This window comes from Dryobates pubescens, chromosome 22, assembly GCF_014839835.1.
Source record: "Dryobates pubescens isolate bDryPub1 chromosome 22, bDryPub1.pri, whole genome shotgun sequence".
Classification (NCBI taxonomy): Eukaryota; Metazoa; Chordata; class Aves; order Piciformes; family Picidae; genus Dryobates; species Dryobates pubescens.
In genome coordinates, this window is record NC_071633.1 from 14,480,021 (window position 1) to 14,502,080 (window position 22,060).

Sequence of the window (22,060 nt, forward strand, 5' to 3'; positions counted from 1 at the left end):
CTCCCAGTGCTGTGCCAGCAGCTGAGGGCCTAACTCCATCCCCTCATCCAGGTCATGGATGAAGATGCTGGACAGGACTGGGCACAGCCCAGCCCTCCTGGGGCTCCAGGCCTCCAGAGCTGATTTGAGTCTAGATGAGAAGCCACCCAGGGTCCAAGTGCCTGGTGCCACACAGACCCTGAGAAGATCCTGGTCACCCTAAGAAACGTCTTGCAACCTTGAGCAAGGTTCTCTGGTTTTGTCTAACACCTGAACAACTGAAAGCTGCCCAGGGAGGGGCATGGGGGGGCTCATGGGATCTCAGTATGATGGCTCATGGATGGAGCTGATTCAGCCTGCATCAAGCAGGGAGAGAGGTCACAGAGCCATGGAGGAGGAGCAGGGTGAGCACAAGCTCCTCATGTGGAATTGGACAGCAGTCCAGAGGTGAGGGCAGAGTGTAGAGCACACACAGAGCAGTGGAGAGCAGGAGGGTAATGATTAATCCACGTGGAGAACTTCAACCCAGCACAATCCAGCTTGAGGAGGCCAAGCCTGAGCCTCATCATCCGTCACCTGAAGAGGAAGTGAGGTCTCCCAGGGCTCCCCCTCCAGAGGACTGCAGCTGGAGCACAGACTCACATCTCAGCACCTGCAGCCCCATCCAGCAAGGAACAGATGCAAAACTGCCTTGAGGGTGGGAAGAGGAGGGTCCCCTCCTCACAGTCATGGGAGAGACCTTTCCTCATGGACTACTTTATTTGGTAAAGCTCAGAATCCAACCACTGCTGAAGCTTCCCAGAACTTCCCTCCCTGAGCGAGCCACAGGCCCCGTGGGGAGCCAAGAGGAAAGGGCTCAGAGCCTCTCCCTCCTCAGCACATCCCCACCAGCCCCGGCTGGCTCCTCCAGCCCTCACCCTCCAGCTTCTCTTCCTCTTCTGGACCACCACAAAGGAACCCAGGAGAGTCCAAACCCCCCAAAAGTCAAACTGAAAAGCAAAACCCGACCCAACCACAACCCTAAAACTCAGCTCCTAAAGACAAGGGTGAAGAGCAAACCCCGGGGGCGAGGGCAGGGCCTGGGCTGAGCGCTGGCCTCCAGCAGCAGCAGCCAGCAAAGCCCAGCTCTGGGCTCAGCAGCCAAGCCTGCAGGGATCCTGGAGTCCAAGCACGGTGCCTGACCAACCACCCCACCCCCTCACAAGTTTCTAAAAGCTGGCTTTCCCCCCTCCCCAACCCCCACCCCCAGACCTCAGAGGCTCCTTCCCCCCACGTCCCCTAGGGGCGAAGCGCCGCCGCCGCCGCCGGGCCTTGAGCACGGCCGGCAGGGGGCTCCGAGGGAGAGAAGCTTCTCCAGCCTGGAGGAGATTCCCCTGCTGGCTCTGGAGGAAGGTTGTTTCGGGAAGGGGCCTGGCTGCTGCTAATGGATGCGGGTCAGCTCCTCCACGATCTTGATCAGGTCGTCCACGGTGGCTTCCCTCTTCATGCCGCTGCCGTCGTCGATCTGCGGGCAAGGAGCGGGGAGGCGGCTGGAGAACGTTCCCACAGCACCCCTGGCCTTGGGGGAAGGCTGATGTCCTCAGCAGCCACTGCTGCACTGCAGCCCTGCAGTGCTGGGCAGGGGCTCCACTGCCAGCTTGAAAGTTGGGCTTGGAAGAGACCTTCGAGAGGCTGGAGCGCAGCCAGGGCACCACCGAACCACAGCCCTCAGCACCCCAACTCCAGGGCTTGGAAACCCCTCCAGGGATGCCTGGGCCAGGCCTTGACAACCCTCAAGGGTAACAAATTGTTCCTCCTGGCCAACCTAAACCTGCCCTGGGGCAACTTGAGGCCACTCCCTCTTGTCCTGTCACTTGGTCCCTGAGACCAACCTTGCAGGGAGCTGCAGGGAGCCAGAAGGTCTCCCCTCAGCCTCCTTTGCTCCAGGGCTCAACACCCCCAGCTCCCTCAGCTGCTCCTCTCCAGACCCTTCCCCAGACTCATTGCCCTTCTCTGGACCTGCTCCAGCCCCAAAATGTCCTTCTTGGAGTGAGAGGCCCAAAACTGCCCCCAGGATTCCAGCTGTGGCCTCAGCAGTGCCCAGCCCAGGGGACAATCCCTGCCCTGCTCCTGCTGGCCACACTCTGGCTGCTCCAGGCCAGGCTGCTGGTGGCCAGCTGGGCACCCCCTGGCTCACCTCCAGCTGTTGTCATCAACTCCCAACCCCAGGTCCCTTTTGAAGGGCCCAGGCATCATCTCACCTGCAAGTTTGCCACCACCTCCTGCATCTTGGGCCTGCTGATGTCCAAGAAGCTCTCAATCAGGTCCCCGTCGATGAAGCCTGTGGCCGGCTCTGTCTTGCGCTCGGTGTGGAAGGATCTCCAGGTGCCGGTGTCAAGGAGCAGCCAAACCCCCAGGGAGCAGCCCCTCACCTACTGGTGCCCCCCAACAGCCCCACAATGCTGCAGCAGGAGCCTCCTGGCATGTGGGCCACGGTTTGGGGCTACCACAAAGGCAGCCTCAGCCCCAAAGCCTCTGAGAGAGGGCTCCTGTCCACCACGGGCACCCTCCCTTCCAGCAGGAAGCTCTGGCAAACAGCATCACCTCCTTCCCCACATCAGCTTCACCCTCACCAGAGGGTCCCAGCACAGACAAGTGTCCTGGTTAGGCTGAGCCAAGCTCTTGAGGGAGCTTCTAGCTGCTCCACACTCCCACTAGAAGGTCCCAGCAAAGATGAGCTCTCAGGTTTACCTGGCCCACGCTCCTGATCCTGGAGCTACCAAAGGATATAAGGAGTGCTCAATCTTGCCCACACTCTTGATGACTTTGTTCAACCTGTTCTGCATATCCAGGAGAAGGTTGTACCAGCTCTCTGACAGGGAGGTCACCAGGCCTGCAAAATGGATGTGGGAGGGTCAAGGCTCACCCCAGACCACCCCAGGGCAGATGCTCAGCACTGGAAACTGCTGCCCAGGAGAGCCTGGACAAGGAAAAGAGTCTCAGAGAAGTGACCCAGAGAGCAAAGCAGGTTTCTGAGGGGAGTGTGACACCAGAGTGCCACTCAAGTGGGACAGCTGGCTGAACACGAGCCAGCAGTGTGCCAAGAAGGCCAAGGGCATCCTGGCCTGCAGCAGGAACAGTGCGGCCAGCAGGAGCAGGGAGGTCATTGTGCCCTGTGCTCAGCACTGGTAAGGCCACACCTTGAGTCCTGTGTCCAGTTCTGGGCTCCTCAACTTAAGAAGGACATTGAAACACTTGAAGGTGTCCAGAGAAGGGCAATGAGGCTGGGGAGAGGTCTGGAGCACAGCCCTGGGAGGAGAGGCTGAGGGAGCTGGGGTTGCTTAGCCTGCAGAAGAGGAGGCTCAGGGGAGACCTTCTTGCTCTCTATAACCACCTGAAGGGAGGTTGTAGCCAGGTGGGGGTTGGGCTCTTCTCCCAGGCACCCAGAACAAGAGGCCACAGTCTCAAGCTGTGCCAGGGGAGGTTTAGGCTGGAGATGAGGAGAAAGTTCTTCCCAGCCAGAGAGATTGGCCATGGGGATGTGCTGCCCAGGGAGGTGGTGGAGTCCCCATCCCTGGAGGTGTTCAGGCAAGGCTTGGCCGTGGCCCTTGGAGCCATGGGTTAGCTGTCAGGAGGTGTGGGGTGCTAGGTAACAGGTTGGACTGGAGGACCTCTGAGGTCTTTTCCAGCCTGGTTGGCTCTCAGGAGGGAGGGCCAAAGGCTGGAGGCAGGAGGGGGCTCGGCCGGGAGGAGGGGGCCCGGCGGCGGCCCGGCCCTTACCGATCATGCCGTTGACTGTGCCGAAGAGAACGGAGCCCTGGGTGGGGGTGGAGGTCTCCCCCAGGTTCTGCATGACCAGGGAGCCATGGCAGAAGACATTGACAAACTCTCCCAGGTGGGACAGCCCCACCTCCTGCAGGTGCTGGCGCTCCTCGTCGGTCGTGGCCGCGCTGAAAGCCACAAAGGACCTGGCTGGGGCAGGGCTGGGGCAGGGCTGGGAGGCCGCACAAAGCTCCTCCTGCCCCCACCCAGCCTGCCCCTCAGAGCTGCCTCTGCTGCTGGGCACTGCAGCCCACAAAGCCAAGCACATCCTGGGCTGCAGCAAGAGAAGCACAGCCAGCAGGGCCAGGGAGGGGATTCTCCCCCTCTGCTGAGACCCCCCCTGGAGCACTGTGTCCAGTTCTGGAGCCTCTGTGCCAGGAAGGATCTGGAGGGGCTGGAAGGTGGCCAGAGAAGGGCCACAAAGGGTGAGCAGAGGGCTGGAGCTGCTCTGCTGTGAGGGCAGGCTGAGGGAGTTGGGGTTGTGGAGTCTGCCCAAGAGAAGTCTCCAAGGAGACCTAATTGTGGCCTTCCAGGATCTGCAGAGGGCTCCAGGAAAGCTGGGGAGGGACTTTTGAGGGTGTCAGGGAGGGATAGGACTGGGGGGGGATGGAGCAAAACTAGAAGTGGGGAGATGGAGATTGGCTGTGAGGAAGAAGTTGTTCCCCAGGAGGGTGGTGAGAGCCTGGCACAGGCTGCCCAGGGAGGTGGTGGAAGCCTCCTGCCTGGAGGTGTTTGCAGCCAGGCTGGAGGTGGCTGTGAGCAACCTGCTGCAGTGTGAGGTGTCCCTGCCCATGGCAGGGGGTTTGAGCTGGCTGAGCCTGGAGCTCCCTTCTAACCCTGACCATTCTATCTATGATGCTATGCTCCTGCCTGACCCACTCCCATCTCCTGTGGTGGAGGAGGCCAGAAGGTGCCCTCAGCCCATGCCTCACCTGTCCTTCTGGCACACAAAGAGGTTGAAAGCATTCTCTGCTCCCAGGAAGTTGTCGTCGTCCAGGATCTCCACGGCGCTCATCCAGTTGGGGTTGAAGTCCCTGGCAATCTGCAAGGGCACAAGAGGAGGCACAGAGTGTCCAGATGGCCTGGCCCTGGGATCCAGCAGCTTCATTCAACCCCACACCAACGCTCAGCAGCCAGGTGGGCATCCAGCCTGCCCTCCTCTGAATGCCAAAAGCATCCTGTGCCTTCTGGAGGCGGCCTGAGCGGCACTGGGCCGACGCCAGGGCGCTCCTGGGGTGAACAAAGAGCAGCCCCTGCCAAAGCCGTGCCCAGGGGGCACCTGGCATGGGCCAGCAGCCAGCTAAGTGGCACCTGCTGACACACAGCTACAGCCACATCCAGCCAGGCCAAGGGGAGAACAGGATGGCCAGATGGCAGCTCCCCACAGCGGGCACCCAGAGGCTGCTCTTCTGGGCAGCCTGGGCCAGGTCTTGGCAGCCCTCAAGGGCAACAAATTGTTGCTCATGCCCAGCCTAAACCTGCCCTGGGGCTACTTGAGGCCATTGCCTCTTGTCCTGGCACTTGTTCCTTGGCAGAAGAGCCCAACCCCCACCTGGCTCCAGCCTCTTTGCAGGGAGTTAGAATCAGGTCTCCCTTCAGCCCTGCCCTGCTCCTGCTGGCCACACTCTTGCTGCTCCAGGCCAGGCTGCTGGTGGCCTCCTTGGCCAGCTGGGCACCCCCTGGCTCATCCCCAGCTGCTGTCACCACCCACCCCCTGCCAGCTCCTTTCCCACCAGGCAGTTTCCATCCACTCTGCCCCCAGCCTGGAGCTTTCCTGGGGTGGTTGTGAGCCAAGTGCAGGACCCAGCTCTTGGCCTTGTTGAACCACAACCCATTGGCCTCACCACAGATCCAGCCTGGCCAGACCCCTCTGCAGAGCCTCCAGCCCTCCAGCAGATCAACACTGCCCCCCAACTTGGTGTCATCAGCAAACTGAGCATTACCCTCAGCTCTGCTCCCCCTGCCCAGAGCCTGCTGGAAGAGGCAGCAACAGCTCCCAGCAGACCTTCAACCAAGACCTTGGAGGGGTTCAAGAAAAGTGTGGCCATGGCACTTGGTGGGGGAGATGGTTTAGTGGCCATGGTGGTGCTGGGTTGATGGGGTCAGAGTGGCTGGAGAGCAGTCAGGCAGAAAGGGACCTGGGGGTACTGATTGACAGCAGCTGAACATGAGCCTGCAGTGTGCCCAGGCAGCCAAGAAGGCCAAGGGCATCCTGGCCTGCATCAGGAAGAGTGTGGGCAGCAGGAGCAGGGAGGTCATTCTGCCCTGTGCTCAGCACTGCTCAGGCCACACCTGGAGTCCTGTGTCCAGCTCTGGGCTCCTCAGTTGAGGAAAGAAGTTGAGCTGCTGGAAGGTGTCCAGAGAAGGGCAACAAAGCTGGGGAGGGGTCTGGAGCACAGCCCTGGGAGGAGAGGCTGAGGGAACTGGGGTTGCTTAGCCTGGAGCAGAGGAGGCTCAGGGGAGACCTTCTTGCTGTCTGCAACTCCCTGAAGGGAGATGTGACAGGTTAGGGAGGTTGCAGCCAGGTGGGGGTTGGTCTCTTCTCCCAGGCAGGCAGCACCAGAACAAGAGGACACAGTCTCAAGCTGTGCCAGGGGAGGTTTAGGCTGGAGGTTAGGAGAAAGTTCTTCCCAGAGAGAGTTGTCAGCCATTGGAATGTGCTGCCCAGGGAGGTGGTGGAGTCCCCTTCCCCTGGAGGTGCTCAAGAGGGGACTGGCTGTGGCCCTTGGAGCTGCAGTCAGGAGGTGCTGGTCCCTGAGGCCTTCCCCAACCTGGCTGATTCTCCGGCTGGGCTGGATGACCTTAGCAGGGCTTGGGGCTGGGAAAGAGCTCCCTGAAGAGCTTTTGACAGCACTGATACCTCCTCAAAGTTGCCCTCCATGGGTTTGTAGGCGAGGAGGAGGACAGAGCGCATCAGGTCCCCCACCAGGATGAAGTCCCCCTTGGTCTTCAGGTAGAGGGCCATGATGTTGTTGTAGTGGTTGCACTCCGTGCGCAGCTCCTTCTCCGCCGTCCACTCGTAGAGGCGCACCTGGGGCAAGGGACACCGCCTCTGAGCCTCCCCACCCTGCCCAGCAGGCAGCAGGCAGCAGCCTGAGGAGCTCCCAGCTCCAAAGCTGTGCTCCCCAAGCCCAGTCAGGGGGCTGGGAGCTGCCTACCGTGCTGTTGATGCTGGCTAAGAGCTTGCCGTTGAACTCCACCATGGAGTAGACAGCTCCCTTCACCTCCTTCTCAGCCAGGCTCTGCAGCTTCCCTGCAACAAAGCCAGGGATGACTCAGTTACTGTCCTGTGCTCCCAAACAGGCTGTCCTGAACAACACTGCCCCCTCTGGAACGTGCCCTGGGGACCAGAAAGGCAGGGGAGGTGCGAGGCAAGGACAGGGGAAGCAAACAGGCAGGAGGCAGCGCTGGTGAGGGGCTCCTGGGCTCCTCCAGAGGGTGGGAGAGGGAGAGTGCTGGGAGGGCCTGCAGGGGTCTGGCAGCACCTCCAGGTCCTGGCTGTGGGCAGCTGACAGCAGATCCCTCAGGAAAACCTCCCATCTGCTGCTGGGCTGGGAGGTCTCCTGAGCCTGAGGAGCTCATCTCTGCTCACCCTCAAGCAGCTGGCCATGAAAATGCTCAGAGGGGTGAAGGCCTCTGCTGTGAGGCCAGGCTGAGGGAGTTGGGGTTGTTCAGCCTGGAGAAGAGAAGGCCACAGGGAGACCTTCTGGTGGCCTTGCAGTGCTTCAAGGAGCTGAGAAGAAAGCTGGGGACAGACTTTGGAGCAGGGCCCTTTGTGCCAGGAGAAGAGGTGGTGGTTTGGAACTAACAGAGGGAGATTCACACTGGAGAGGAGGGAGAAATGTTTGCCCCTGAGGGTGATGAGAGCCTGTCCCAGGCTGCCCAGGGAGAGCTGGGAGCTGCCCCAGCCCTGGCACCACTGCAGCTCAGGTTGGTTGGGGCTCTGAGCAACCTTCTGGGGTTGGGGCTGTCCCTGCTGACTGAGGGGCATGGATTAGAGGAGCTTTAAAGGGGCCTTCAACCCCAAGCAATCTGTGCCTCCAAGACCTTGCTCTTACCATCAGAGTAGTGGAAGACAACGATGCGACCCTGCTTGGGCTCTGCCTCCTCAGGGTACACCATGGCAGTGCCCACAATGAAGTAGGTGTTGGGGTCCTTGCCCAGCTTGCAGGAGACCAGGCTGAGGGCATATTCATTCTGCAGAAACTGGTGAGCATGAAGCACTGGGCAAAGAGAGATAAAGAGGGGAAAATGAGTCCTTCAGGTCCTGGAAGGAAGCATCTCCCAAGGTGGGCAGAGCAGCTTGTCCAGTTCTGGGCTCCACAGTACAGGAGAGCCTGGGAACTGCTGGAGAGTCCAGGGGAGGCTCTGAAGGTGCTGAGGGGCCTGGAGCAGCTCTGTGAGGAGCAAAGGCTGAGAGCCCTGGGGCTGTGGAGCCTGCAGAAGAGCAGCCCCAGAGGGCAGCTGAGCAATGCTCAGCAAGAGCTAAAGGAGCTGTGGGGAGCAAGAGGCTGGGGCCAGACTCTGCTGAGTGGTGCCCAGGGCCAGGCCAAGGGGCAGAGGGCACAAAGTGGCAGGCAGGAGGTTGCCTCTGAAGCTGAGGAGAAAGTTGTTTGGGGTGAGGGTGCTGGAGGCCTGGAGCAGGCTGCCCAGAGAGGTTGTGGAGTGTCCTTGTGTGGAGAGCTGGCAACCCCCCCTGGGCACTGCGCTGCTGGGCAAGCTGCTGGGGGTGCCCTGCTGGGGCAGGGGGCTGGGGCTGGCTGAGCTCCAGAGCTCCCTTCCAACCCCACCATGCTGGGCCTCTGTGTGATTTGGGATTGGTACCTTCAAAGGTGTGCTGATCTATGATGAGCAGGTTGTGCACCTCCACCTCCTCACCAAAGGATGTCTCATGTGGTGCTGTGCTGCTGGAGAACAGCTTGCTGGTGCTCACACTGCTGGACAAGGCCTAAGACAGAAGGAGAGCTGTGACATCCAGCAAGTCCTCCTGCTGCTCTACATGGGTTGGGGCAACCAAGGACCATAAGAACAAAGTGAAGGAGAGAAGGTGAAGCAAGGAGCTCCCTGGGCCTGAACAAGTGGACTGGCTCAGAAGGGTGACATGAAGGTAGCACCACTGAGCAAGAACATTGATGGAAGAGTTTATGGATTGCTGTGCTTCCAGCAGAGCTCCTGCCTGAAGGGCCCTTGTGACAGCACCCCTGGGAGAAGGAAACCACCTGAGACCAAAGAGAAACCTGACTGAAGGAGGAGCCCCAAACCCAAAGGTGATCTGACAGGCTGCTGGAGAGCAGCACAGAGAGTCCTTGTCACCACCATGGAGGGAATCTCAGCACCCCATCTCCTCCCAGGCTGCCCAAGGGAGAGGCTGGAGGCTGTCAAGGACAACCTGCACCATGGTTTGGCCTGAGGTATGATGATACCCACAGCTCAGGGCTGGTGTCCCAGCTCCTCCTCACCTGGGTGCTGGCACTGGGTCTGAGGGCAGTGGTGCCCCCACTGGCATCCTGCACCTCGATACGACTCGAGAGGACACCAAAACACTGAGACACCTCCTGGTAGCAGATCTTCCTGTGGGACAAAGAGACTTGGGTGGGCAGGGGAGCCAGGAAAGGCCACCCCAAGGGGAGCACAGAAGCTCTGGAGACGAAAGAGCTGTCACAGCAGCCTGCAGGATCAACTGGGCCCACGAGGGGAAGGCTGAGGGGGATGTCTCCCCACAGCCTTGTCCCATGGGGCAGAGCAGAGCAGAGCAGAGCTCCTCAAGCCAGGCTCCCTGCCCCTGGCTCAGCTCACCTGGGTGATTCATAGAGGGGAACTGTGCGGATGTGGAGCTTCTGGATCTCATCGATGGTGCCGATGGTCAGGGTGCTGTTGTTGGCCAAGGCCAAGCTGGATGGGGGGAAAAGAAACACCATGAGAGAGGAGAGAATAGAACAGACCAGACCAGGCTGGAAAAGACCTCAGAGCTCATCCAGTCCAACCTATCACCCAACACCATCTGATCAACCAAACCATGGCACCAAGTGCCTCATCCAGGCTCTTCCTAAACACCTCCAGGGATGGGGACTCCACCACCTCCCTGGGCAGCACATCCCAAGGGCCAATCTCTTTTTCTATGAAGAACTTCTTCCTAACATCCAGCCTGAACCTCCCCTGGCACAGCTTGAGACTGTGGCCTCTTGTTCTGGGGCTGGCTGCCTGGAAGAGACCAACCCCCACCTGGCTACAGCCTCCCTTCAGGGAGTGGTAGAGAGCAAGAAGGTCTCCTCTGAGCCTCCTCTTCTGCAGGCTAAGCAACCCCAGCTCCCTCAGCCTCTCCTCACAGGGCTTGTGCTCCAAACCCCTCCCCAACTTCGCTGCCCTTCTCTGGACACCTTCCAGCATCTCAACATCTTTCCTAACCTGAGGGGGGGCCCAGAACTGAACACAGGACTCAAGGTGTGGCCTCAGCAGTGCTGAGCACAGGCCACACCTTAAGAGTACTGTGTGCAGATACTGTTGCTTGGAAGGTTGGTGGCACAGCCACAGCCTCCCTGCCCTCCCCACTCCTCACAACTCCTCTCGGGGGGGCAATCCCACCTGCCGACCGCAGGGTGCCCGCAGCTCTCCCCGCCGTGTCCCAGCCGAGGCAAGGTGAGAGGCCCACCTGTCAGGATAGCCATCTGAGTTGAGGGGACACATGTAGTTCACCTCCTTCAGGTTGACATTGGAGAAGACCAGCTTGTGGTTGCTGCTGTAGATGACGGTGGGGCGGTCGGAGCAGGCGAAGACGTTGGTGGTGGAGAGGGAGCGGAAGGTCCTCAGCACGGTCGGCTGCGTGCCCAGGGTCACCTTCTTGCGGTCGCTCAGCAGCCCTGCGGGCAAGGAGCAGGTGTTGGGAGCTGCTGCAAGGGAGGTCCCAAGAGCAGGGCAGCAGAAGGCAACGTGGCTGTGACGGCTGGGCAGAGACAAGGAGGGTAAAGCGCAGCCCTGCCGGCAGAGGCACAGAGCGGGGCTGGCCGGGAGAGGACTTCGAGGTCATGAACCCAGCACTGCCAGGGCACCACCAAGCCCTGGCCCTCAGCACCACAGCTCCAGGGCTTGGAAACCCCTCCAGGGATGCCTGGGCCAGGCCTTGACAACCCTCAAGGGCAACAAATTGTTCCTCATGTCCAACCTAAACCACTAGTCCCTTTCCTCTTGCCCTGTCACTTGTTCCTTGGCACAAGAGCTTGGGCTGCAGCCTCCTTGCAGGGAGCTGCAGAGAGCCAGCAGCTCTCCCCTCAGCCTCCTCTGCTCCAGGCTCAACACCCCCAGCTCCCTCAGCTGCTCCTCCCCAGCCCTGTTCTCCAGACCCTTCCCCAGCTTGGTTGCCCTTCTCTGGCCCTGCTCCAGCTCCCCAATGTCCTTCTGGGAGTGAGAGGCCCACAGCTGACCCCAGGATTCCAGCTCTGACCTCCCCATTGCCCAGCCCAGGGGACAATCCCTGCCTTGCTCCTGCTAGCCACACTCTTGCTGCTCCAGGCCAGGCTGCTGGTGGCTTCCTTGTCCATCTGGCCACACCCTGGCTCATCTCCAGCCACTGTCACTGACCCTCCACTGGGTCCTTTTGCACCAGCCACTCTGCCCCCAGCCTAGAGCCTTCATGGGGGTGCTGTGACTCAAGCAGTTGGAGAGATCCACCAGCTCCCAGTTCACTCACAGCTACTCCTATCTGAGCATGATGCCACCAGAACGAGAGAGGTCTCTCCAGAAGGCAAGAGAGGTCTCTCCAGAAGGGTGACAGCACATCAAGAAGGGGGCAAGGAGCCCAAACCACCCTGTCCAGCAGCTCCTGCAGTCACCTGTCTCAAGGCTGAGGCCAAAGTAGAAGAGGGCCCCATCTCCCAGGGCACACAGCAGGTAATGGCTGCTCTCAAAGGTCGTCATCAGGATGGAGCGAGGGATGATTTCTGCAGGGAGCAAGAGAAGAGCCATGAGGGACATCAGCCACCTCCAGGCAGCTCAGTGACCACTGCCACCAGGGCAGCAGAGCCCCACCTCCTCCCAGCATCTCTTTGTGCAGCAGCTCAAAGGAAGGCAGCTTCAGGATGCGGGCAGAGATGTCTGTCCAGAGCCCGATGGCGCAGAGCGGGGACATGCCGTTGCTGTCCCCCAGGGGGGTGATGTCCAGGCAGGCCACTTCGTGCTCCATTTCTGTGCAGCTGGCAGGAAGGAGGAAGCAGAGAGCAGGCTTGAGTGCCTGGGCAAGGCAGCAGAGCTGAGAGCCCCCTGGAGGCAGGGTTAGAGACCCACCTGATCTGCCTGAGCTCCTGAGGCCGGATCTCCAGGTAGTAGAGGGCCCGTCCCACGGCCACCACCACCTGGTTGCTGTTGCAGGAAGCCACGCTGATGTTCTTCCCATTGGGCTCTTTCCACTCACTCACCAGGGCTTTGGGCTCCTGGCTAACCAGCCTGACCGAAGCAGAGGTGATCTGGGCAGAGACCACACCTCTGCTCAGAGCCAGAGCTGCTCCCAACACCCAGGCAGCCCTGGCCCTCAGCAGCAGCAGCAGCACAGATCGAAGGTGGCCCCACCACCACGGGCTGCAAGGTCACCACCTGTGCTTCCTAGGACCTGGCATTACCTGGATCAGCTGCTGGTGTGCCACATTGCCACAGAAGAAGGTCTGCTGATCATCCACAAACCCTGTGAGCTCTGTCTCTTCCACCTCCTCTCCATTTAACATCAGCACCCTGGGCAGGAGAAGGAAGTGCTGCTCTAGCAAGCTCCCACAGGGTGGCTGAGAGCCTGGCTCAGCTTTAGCCCCACCTTACCTGGTCTGGCCAACAAAGGACAGCACCAAGGTATTGTCTGTTTCACGGTGAGAGTCTGACCTCAGGGGCCACAGACCTGCAACAGAGAGAGGCCACAGGGAAGCTGAGAGTCACAGAATGGTTTGGGTGGGAAAAGGCTTTTAAGATCAGGAGAGTCCAACCAATGACCCCAGCACTGCCAGGGCACCACCAAACCATGGCCCTCAGCACCCCATCTCCACAGCTCTGAAGCCCCTCCAGGGATGGGGACTCCACCACTGCCCTGGGCAGGCCTTGACAACCCTTTCCATAAAGGGTTCCTCATGTCCAATCCAAACCTCCCCTAGGGCAACTTGAGGCCATTTTCCTCCTGCCCTGTCACACTTGTTCCTTGGAAGAAGAGTCTGACCCCCACCTGGCTCCAACCTCCTTTCAGGGAGCTGGAGAGAAAGCCAGAAGGTCTTCCCTCAGCCTCCTTATCTCCAGGCTCAACAACCCCAGGTGCCTCAGAAGTTTTCCAGGCCCTTCCCCAGCTTCTCTGCCCTTCTCTGGACCTGCTCAATGTCCTGTTTGGAGGGAGGGGCCCAAACCCAACCCCAAATATTCCAACAGCTGGTGGGTGGCAAGTGCCCTGTCCCACCCCTCACCCTCAGTGCACACACAGGACGTGTCCCCACTGGTCCCTGAGGCCTGGGTTGTGTCTTAGAGCACAGGACAGCTCCCACACCTTTGATCCCTGGCAGGTCGATGCTGGCGTGCTCATGAATCCCAATCCCGTTCCGGATGATCCGCAGGGAACCCTCTTTGAAGGCCCCTGAGCAGGTGACCAGCTGGAGGAGAAGCAAATGATCTTTAACCACACATTGCTGGGAGGCTTCCCTACTCCTCCTGGCAGTGATGGCTTGAGGGCAAGATGGGGCACCCATCTTCTCCACCCCTCAGAGGAAGTCTTTCGGCAGCTGATCTTTCCTCCTCCTCAACAGGGGTACCCAAGAGTGAACCTCCTCTCTCCTTCACTGTAGGACCTCACTATCACCATCCCTGCACCTGGATGAGGCTTTTGAGATCCTCCACTGAATGGTTTCTAAGCCTTTCCCCCACCCCCTCCATGAACAAACCCACACTTACATCTGGCTGGCCCAGACCACCCTCAGCAGCAGGCTGAAGCCACGCAGAATCAACGTTACCTGCCCTTGGCCTTGTCTTTCCAGGTCCACCACACACATGTCAACAATGGGACCAAGGTTGGTGAAGGTCTCCATAGCCACCACATAGGAGCCCTGCTCATTGCTGTCCACGTTGAGCTGTGGAGAAACCAGAGTCAGTGGCTTTCAACATGGCAGGGTCACAGAACACATCGAGTCAGAAGGCTCCCTTGAAGGTCACCTTGCCCAACCCCTCCCAAGCACGTGGAAGGGATTTAGAGCAGGTTAAGAAAGCAAAATGCCTCCACTTAAGACCTCTGGAGGTCATGAGGGAAATAAACAGGTATCAAAACTCCTGTCTGGAGACACAGCTAAGCCAGGAGACATCTGCCACACACCTTCACGAGCTGGGAATCGCCGAGCCGAGAGCCAACGAACACAACTCCGTTGTCCAGGTAGGTCAAGCACTCTGCAATGGAGGTCTGGGAATGGAGAAGATGCAGGTGAACCACCACCAGCACCACCACCAGCCCCACCACCACCAGAACCCTGCCACACCCTGCAAGAACCACACCTGAGCTGCAGCCCAACAGAAGACTGAGGCCACAGCAAAGGGCAAATGAATCCCTTCATCAATTCCACAGAGTCCAAGCTTCTCCCCAGGGCAGCTCAGAAGCTCCAGGCAAGAACTTGGGCAGGTGATTTAAACTTCCAAGTGCCCAGACAGGGATTTTCTCCCCCCACCCCCCTCCAGCAACTTAACAGCTGGGACAACGTTGAAACATCCCCCTGGGCTCCAGAGGAGACAGAGCCGCCGCCCCTCGGCGGGCTGTCCCCAGCCCCGCGGCCAGAAGCCAGGGAGCCCCGGGGCAGGGCTGTGGTCAGGTCCTACCTCCCCAAGCAGCTCCACACGCAGGTCCTTCAGGGTGACAGTGCCATCCATCTGCTCCTCCTTCTCCAGGAGCAGCATGAAGAGGCGTCCTTCCATGTCCCCCAGCAGGTAGCGGGAGCCGTTGGGGTCCACGCGGTTGTGGCAGACGATGGTGCTTTGCTGCAGGCATGGGGGGGAGGGGAGCTCAGCAACCAGCTGAGGCAGCCCCCAGGGGGGCCAGCCAGCAAGGGCTTATCCCAATCCCAGCACGGTGGGGTTGGTAGGGACCTCTGGAGATCAACCAGCCCAATCCCTGCTAAAGCAGGGGCACCCCAAGCAGCTCGGCCAGGAGCGGAGTTCCTGGCTCCAAGCAGCCCCGGCGCCCTCCCAGCGGCGCAAAGAGCCCTGTGGGAGCAGGGGAGGGATCCCTGGACCCCTCAAATTGCTCACCTTGATGATGGGTGGAGCTATGGCCAGGTATTTGTCACCATTGTGGTAGGTGATGGACTCCTGCCCAATGATGATGGCGCCTCCAAAAGGCTCCGGCACTGTGTGGGAGAGAGAAGGTAAATGTCCTGCCAGAGAGCCTTGGGGCAGGAGGCAACCTGGCCCCGAGGGAGAGGCAGGAGAGAGGAGCTTCTGGGAAAGGGCCAACCTGCAATGACCATGGAGGCTTCAGCCTCCACGTTCTCCTGCTTCCAAGGACCTTTGTTGAACTCCTTCTCCCGCAGGGACACCTCGTAGGTCTTGACGTGGCGACCCTGGGGGTCCTGAAAGAGAAGCCACAGGAAGCTGCAGGCTGGGGACAGCCTCATGTGCACGGCCAGGCACTCCAGGTGGAGCTGGCAGGAGATCCACCTCACCCAAGGAGAGGCTCCAGCTCATCTCCTGACAAAGAACCAAGCCCAGTGAGCTGCTGAGGCTTCCCACCTTCTCCTTGGCCTCCCTCAAGCCACTTCACAGCCTCTCTGGGCAGCCTGCTCCAGGCCTCCAGCACCCTCACCCCAAACAACTTTCTCCTCAGCTTCAGAGGCAACCTCCTGCCTGCCACTTTGTGCCCTCTGCCCCTTGGCCTGGCCCTGGGCACCACTCAGCAGAGTCTGGCCCCAGCCTCTTGCTCCTTTAGCTCTTGCTGAGCATTGCTCAGCTGCCCTCTGGGGCTGGTACATCCCCACCTTCCTTCCCCCATCCCTGGAGGTGTTCAAAAAGGGACTGGATGTGGCACTTGGAGCTGTGGTTCAGTTGTCAGGACGGGGTGGGTGACAGGTTGGGCTTGATGATCAGTATCTGAAGGGGGCCTACAAGAAGGCTGGGGAGGGACTTCTCAGGATCTCAGGTAGTGACAGGACTAGGGGGAATGGAATGAAGCTGGAGGTGGGGAGATTCAGGCTGGATGTGAGGAGGAAGTTCTTCCCCATGAGAGTGGTGAAGCCCTGGAATGGGTTGTCCAGGGAGGTGGTTGAGGCCCCAGCCCTGGAGGTGTTTAAGCCCAGGCTGGATGAGGCTCTGGCCAGGCTGACCTAGTGTGGGGTGTCCCTGCCCAGGGCAGGGGGGTTGGAACTAGCTGATCCTTGTGGTCCCTTCCAACCCTGACTATGATACTGTGAGGTCTCTGCCAACCCTGGTGATTCTGAGGTCATTTCCAACCTTACTGACTCTATGATCTTTCCCCATGAGCCTACACCCTGAGCCTCCAGGAGCCAGAGCCACCCCCTGCACCGCCTGCTGGCCGCTGCTGCTTCTCCTCCCAAGCCTTCGGGGGAGAGGCCTCGGCCGGCCGCAAGCTCCGGCAGGGCCCCGGGAGCGCCCCCCAGCGGGAGGTACCTGATAGACAAAGCAGATGGTGGGAGCCTGACAGCCGTAGAGGAACTTGACGTCGATGACCTGCAGCTCCTCCAGGCGGATGTTGAAAGCCTTGAGCTCCTTGTTCTCCCTGTCCAGGGGGATGACCTTGAAGAGGCCGTCGTAGAGGCGCAGGCCGATCATGCGGCACTCGGGGTCGATGATGCCGATGATGCCGGTCTCCGAGGGCCGCCCGATGCGGTCCTGAGCGCCACGGCCGCGCCGGAGGGGAAGCAGAAAGGGGGGTTAGAGGCACAGCACCGGCCCTGGGCTGGTCTTGGGAGAGGAGAGCCAGGGGATCACAGCAGGGTAGGGGTCGGGAGGGACCTCTGGAGATCATCCAGTCCAACCCCCCCATCCCCCCCCCGCCAGAGCGGGAGCAGGGAAGCCAGCGCAGGGCACAGAGGAGCGCATCCAGATGGGGCTGGGAAGGCTCCAGAGAAGCAGACTCCACAACCTCTCTGGGCAGCCTGCTCCAGGGCTCTGGGACCCTCCCAGTGAAGAAGTTGAGAGGACACAGCCTCAAGCTGCGCCAGGGGAAGTTTAGGCTGGAGGTGAGGTGGAAGCTCTTCACTGAGAGAGTCGTGCTGCCCAGGGGGGTGGTGGAGGTGCCGTCCCTGGAGGGGCTCAAGAGGGGCTTGGATGTGCCTCTTGGTGCCATGGTTTAGTCATGAGGTCTGTGGTGACAGGTTGGACTTGATGATTTCTGAGGTCTCTTCCAGCCTTGGTGATACTGTGAAGTTCTTCCTCATGTCCAAGAAGGGACTGGATGTGGCCCTTGGAGCCATGGTCTAGCAGTCAGGAGGTGCTGGGTGACAGCTTGGACTTGGTGATCTTTGAGCTCTTTGCCAACCTTATTGATTCTGTGTTGAGGTGGAACCTCCTGTGCTGGAGTTTCCATCCATTGCCCCTTGTCCTGTCACAGGGTGCAGCTGAGCAGAGCCTGTCCCCTCCCTCCTGACCCCCAGCCCTCAGCTATTGATAGGCATTGATCAGATCCCTCTCAGCCTTCTCCTCTGCAGACTGAACAGCCCCAGGGCTCTCAGCCTCTCCTCACAGGGCAGTGCTGCAGTCCCTTCAGCATCCTCACAGCCCTCCCTTGGCCTCTCTCCAGCAGATCCCTGTCCCTCCTGAACTGGGGAGCCCCAAACTGGAGGCAATATCCCAGGTGTGGCCTCACCAGGGCAGAGTGAAGGGGCAGGAGAACCTCCCCCCATCTGCTGGCCACACTCCTCCTCATGCACCCCAGGATCCCATTGGCCCTCCTGGCCACCAGGGCACACTGCTGCCTCCTGTCAGCAGCTCTCAGCTGAGGAACTCCTTCTACACCTCCTAACAGGCTTCAAAGTATCATCAGGCAAGGCCAAGGTGAGGCAGGCAGTGAAGAAGAGTGTCCCTGCTCACCAGAGAGCCTGGCACAGCTCCCACTGCACACACTTCCTCTCTCCCAGCACTCCAGGAGCAGGCCCTGCAACTGGAGAAGGTCTCTTCTGCCAAGGAACAAGTGCCAGCACAAGAGGAAAGGGCCTCAAGGTGCCCCAGGGGAGGTTATAGGTTGGCCATGAGGAACAATTTCTTGTCCTTGAGGTTTGGCAAGGCCTGGCCCAGGCTGCCCAGGGCCAGCGGTGGAGTTCCCATCCCTGGAGGGGTTTCAGAGCCCTGAAGATGTGGTGCTGAGGGCCATGGTTTAGTGGTGCCCTGGCAGTGCTGGGGGAAGGCTTGGGCTCCATGACCTGAAAGGTCTCTGCCCACCAGTCCCATTCTGTGCCTCTGCCAGCAGAATGCATTTACCCTCCTTGTTTCTCCCCAGCTGCCAAAGTCACATTGCCCTCTTCTGTCCTGCTCTCAGGACCTCCCTTGCAGCAGCAGGGTTGGACTCCATGACCTTGGAGGTCTTTCCCACCATTAGGTGCTTTGGCACCAAACATCCACCCCCAGAACTCCAGCACCGTTATCAGCCTCCACAGAGCCCACTCAGAGCTCCCTGGCAGGGGCTGATAGCACCAGCTCCAGGTCACAGCAGGCACAAGGGTGGCACAGGAAGATTAAGAACTGCTTCAACCCCCACCAGCACACCAATGTGTCACTTAACAGGGCATGCCCACCATCCCCTCCTGCCCACAACCCTCTGCTTAGCTCCACCAACAATCAGCCAGCAGGAGCTCAGTGCCTGGGAAGAGAAGGGAGGTGGTGTGGTTTGAGAGCTCCCTGGAACCATTCCAGGTCAGGTTGTTTGGGGCTCTCAGCAAGCTGATCCAGTTGAAGGTGTCCTGGCTCCCTGCAGGAAGCTGGACTACTAGAGCTTGAAATGTTCCTGCAACCCAAACCATTCCATGGTTCTATGACTCTGCTCTGCAAACCGCCCCAAGAGCACAGCTGCAGCTCTGTCCACAGACCCTGAGCCCCACTCACCACAGGCAAAAACCTCTGGCAGCAGAGGAACCCCACTGGAGAGAGTGTGAGGTAAAGGATCATCAACAGCAAATCAAAATCCCAGCATGGTGAGGCTGGAAGGGAGCTCTGGAGACCACCCAGCCCCAGCCCCCTGCCCCAGCAGGGCACCCCCAGCAGCTTGCCCAGCAGCACAGTGCCCAGGGGGGGTTGCAAGCTCTCCACACAAGGACACTCCACAACCTCTCTGGGCAGCCTGCTCCAGGCCTCCAGCACCCTCCCCCCAAACAACTTTCTCCTCAGCTTCAGAGGCAACCTCCTGCCTGCCACTTTGTGCCCTCTGCCCCTTGGCCTGGCCCTGGGCACCACTCAGCAGAGTCTGGCCCCAGCCTCTTGCCCCCCACAGCTCCTTTAGCTCTTGCTGAGCATTGCTCAGCTGCCCTCTGGGGCTGCTCTTCTGCAGGCTCCACAGCCCCAGGGCTCTCAGCCTTTGCTCCTCACAGAGCTGCTCCAGGCCCCTCAGCACCTTCAGAGCCTGCCCTGGGCTCTCTCCAGCAGTTCCCAGGCTCTCTGGAACTGGGGAGCTCAGAACTGGACTCAGGACAGAGCAGAAGGGGAGGAGAACCTCCCTTGCCCTGCTGGCCACACTCTTCCCATGCCCCCCAGGACACCATTTGCCTTCTTGGCCAGCAGGGCACGCTGCTGGCTCATCCCCTGGATCACTGGCAAGGTCAAGCTGCTGCCAAGGGAGGGGGCTGCCCCCGGGAGGTGCCTGAGCAGCACTCACCTGCACGTTGCCGTGGGCCCGGGTGATGATGTCGATGCTGTCGCCGTTCTGCTTGTACTCCAGGATGCAGGCGTTGTACTTGGCCGTCAGGATGAACAGCAGGTCCTTGCTCTCCCCCTGCCGGAGCAGAGCGGTGAGGGCCCCGTCGGGAGGCTCCTCCCAGCGCCCCCCGGCCCGCAGCAGGACCCACCTTGGGGCGGAAGAGCTCCATGACGGCGGTCTTGCCGTACATCCCCACCTCCTTGACCGGCCGCAGGCCCTCCGCCGTCACCACGTAGATCTCCAGCCGCGTGTTCTTGGCGATCAGCAGGTTCAGGTCCTCGGCTGAGGTGAAGTGGCCTGGGGCAGGGAGGGAAGAAGCCACCCTCGAGCCAGGGCCACGCCGCGGGGAGGCCACCCCCGGGCTGCTCTCGCCCGCAGCAGCTCGACGCGCCGGGGGCAGCCCGGGCCCTGCAGCACCCCCGGATCGCAGCTCCTCCCTCCCACCACACCCAGGCCCCCCGGCAATCCCCCATCCCTGGGCTCCAAGTCCTTGCCCTGGGGGGAGACCTTGCCCTCCCTGCCCCTTCCCGACGGAGCTCGGACTCGGAGCTGCAGGCAGCCTGGGCTCCTCTGTGCCACCATGGAGGTGAGCCCGAGCTGCCGGGGGAGCCCCTCGCTGCCCTCTTTGGCAGTCTCCCATACCCCACCACCGCCTCTCTGTGCCCCCAGGTCTCCAAGAAGCTGGGGAACTCGGTGGCAAGCTGTGCTGATGACTCCTTGGCCGGGCTGGTGGCCTGCAACCCTGGCCTGCAGCTGCTGCGGGTGGTCCTGGGCTCCCAGTCCTCCTCCTTCCCCAGGACTTCTCTTCCATCCTTACTCCTGAGGCCCCTCAGCAATCCCCCATCCCTGAGCTCCCATTCCTCCTCCTTCCCCAGGATTTCTCTCCTGAGGGTCCTTTCCACCACCTCCTCTCTGCAGAGGAGCCTGTAACACCCCAAAACACCTCAGGGGAAGGGAAGAGAAAAAGACAGACCTTCACCACCGCCACTTCCCACAGCACTCTGTCCCCCCACTTCAGCCCCACATTCTGAGCCCCCAGTACTTGCAACACTCTTTGGAACCCCTCGAGAGCCTCAGCACCCTCTCCAGTATCCCACAACACCCCCAGGAGCCTCAGCAGCCCCTTAGGGGCCTCAGCACTCCCTCAGTGCCCCACAACACTCTCAGTACTCCACAAGTGCCCCAGGAGCTTCAGCACCGCAGGAGCATCAGCACCCTCTCCAGTATCCCACAACACCCCCAGGAGCCTCAGCAGCCCCTTAGGGGCCTCAGCACTTCTCCAGTGACCTACAACCCCTTCAGGAACCCCCAGTGCCCCACAACCCCTTCAGGAACCTCAACATCCTCCCAGTGCCCCACAGCCCCCCGCCAGCAGCCTCAGCAGCTCCCCAGGGGCCTCAGCACCCTCCCCAACACCCCACAACGCCCTCAGAACCCTCAACACCCCCCCCCCCACTACCCTCCGCACACAACTGCCCCACACCCCCCCCACGCTATCCCCCTGACCCCCCACAAGGACCTCAGCACCCCCACAGCCCCCCGGTGCCTCGCTGACCCCCAAGACCCTCAATGTCCCTCCAGCTCCTCGCGACTCCGTGCTCCCCCCTCCCGCCGCCCCCGGTCCCACAGGCCTCGCCGTGCGGCCGGGGGGGTGCCGAGCGGTACCGGTGACGCAGCCGTTCACGGCCGTCGGCTTCTGCGCCGTCACGACGTAGTTGTAAGACATGGCGGCGGGCCGGGGGGGATCGCTGAGCCGGAGGCAAGCCGGGCCCACAGGCCGCGCGGGAAGCAGGAACGGGGCCCGCCGCGGCCGCTGCGCCGCTCGCACCGCCCCCGCCGCCGCCGTGACGTCACCGGAAGCGGCCGCTCTAGGCAGCCTGGAGGACCTGCAGGAGCAGACGAGAGGGAAGGTGGGGATGCTCCGGCGGGGGCGGGGGGGGGTCCCTGCGCCGCGGGGGGGATCCCCGCTTTGGGGTGCCACCTCCTGAGTGTGTGTGTGTGTGTGTCCCCAGCCTGAGAGGGTTCCCAATGGAGAGGGGGGGGCTCTGCTCCCACGCTGGATGGCTGGGGGGAGGTCCCCGTTTTGGGGGTGCAACCCCACTCTGCTCCTCCCATTGCACTCCAGGAGGGTTAGGGGAGAGGTTACGCTGGGGGAGAGGGGATGCACCCCCTGGTCGTCCCCTGATATACGCTCCGGAGGGGGCTCCTGATAGCGGGGTGCACCTACCCTGGTCCCTCTTGCACCTCCAAAGGGGTCCCTGTTGGGGGGCTGCACACCTCACACTCTAAAAAAGGGTGTCTGCTGAGGGGGTGCACCCCCCTAGGCACCCCGCACCCCAAAAGGGTTGTCCCTGCTGTGATTTGCTTTCATTCTGGTCTCTCCACACGCTAGAAGTGGGTCCCTGCTTGGGGGATGCACCCACT

The 22,060-nt window shown here is 60.9% G+C and overlaps 1 protein-coding gene across 1 annotated transcript; it reads right to left on the reverse strand.

Annotated features, from left to right (window-relative positions):
- Positions 1-1,254: 1,254 nt before the first annotated feature.
- On the reverse strand, positions 1,255-21,380 carry DDB1 (damage specific DNA binding protein 1). Its single transcript, XM_054171965.1, has 27 exons — positions 21,302-21,380; positions 19,785-19,933; positions 19,595-19,711; positions 16,399-16,620; positions 15,230-15,344; positions 15,025-15,122; positions 14,596-14,754; positions 14,102-14,185; positions 13,746-13,862; positions 13,286-13,388; positions 12,580-12,655; positions 12,390-12,498; positions 12,058-12,236; positions 11,803-11,966; positions 11,607-11,714; positions 10,430-10,637; positions 9,577-9,672; positions 9,240-9,351; positions 8,605-8,728; positions 7,839-8,003; positions 6,939-7,033; positions 6,641-6,811; positions 4,713-4,822; positions 3,739-3,908; positions 2,749-2,851; positions 2,220-2,343; positions 1,255-1,483 (listed from the first exon to the last, which is right to left on the reverse strand). The coding sequence occupies exons 1-27, from the start codon at positions 21,360-21,362 to the stop codon at positions 1,400-1,402; spliced, it is 3,423 nt and encodes a 1,140-aa protein (XP_054027940.1). The 5' UTR covers positions 21,363-21,380; the 3' UTR covers positions 1,255-1,399.
- Positions 21,381-22,060: the final 680 nt, after the last annotated feature.

Bases quoted from the DNA above. Each gene is read 5' to 3' on its own strand.
- DDB1 (XM_054171965.1), bottom strand. From the start codon at position 21,362: ATGTCTTACAACTACGTCGTGACGGCGCAGAAGCCGACGGCCGTGAAC. The intron at 14,755-15,024 runs GTGAGCAATTTG...CCATGCCTGCAG, and splicing joins TAGCTCCACCCATCATCAAG to CAAAGCACCATCGTCTGCCA. The intron at 11,715-11,802 runs GTGGGGCTCTGC...TGCTCCCTGCAG, and splicing joins CAAAGAGATGCTGGGAGGAG to AAATCATCCCTCGCTCCATC.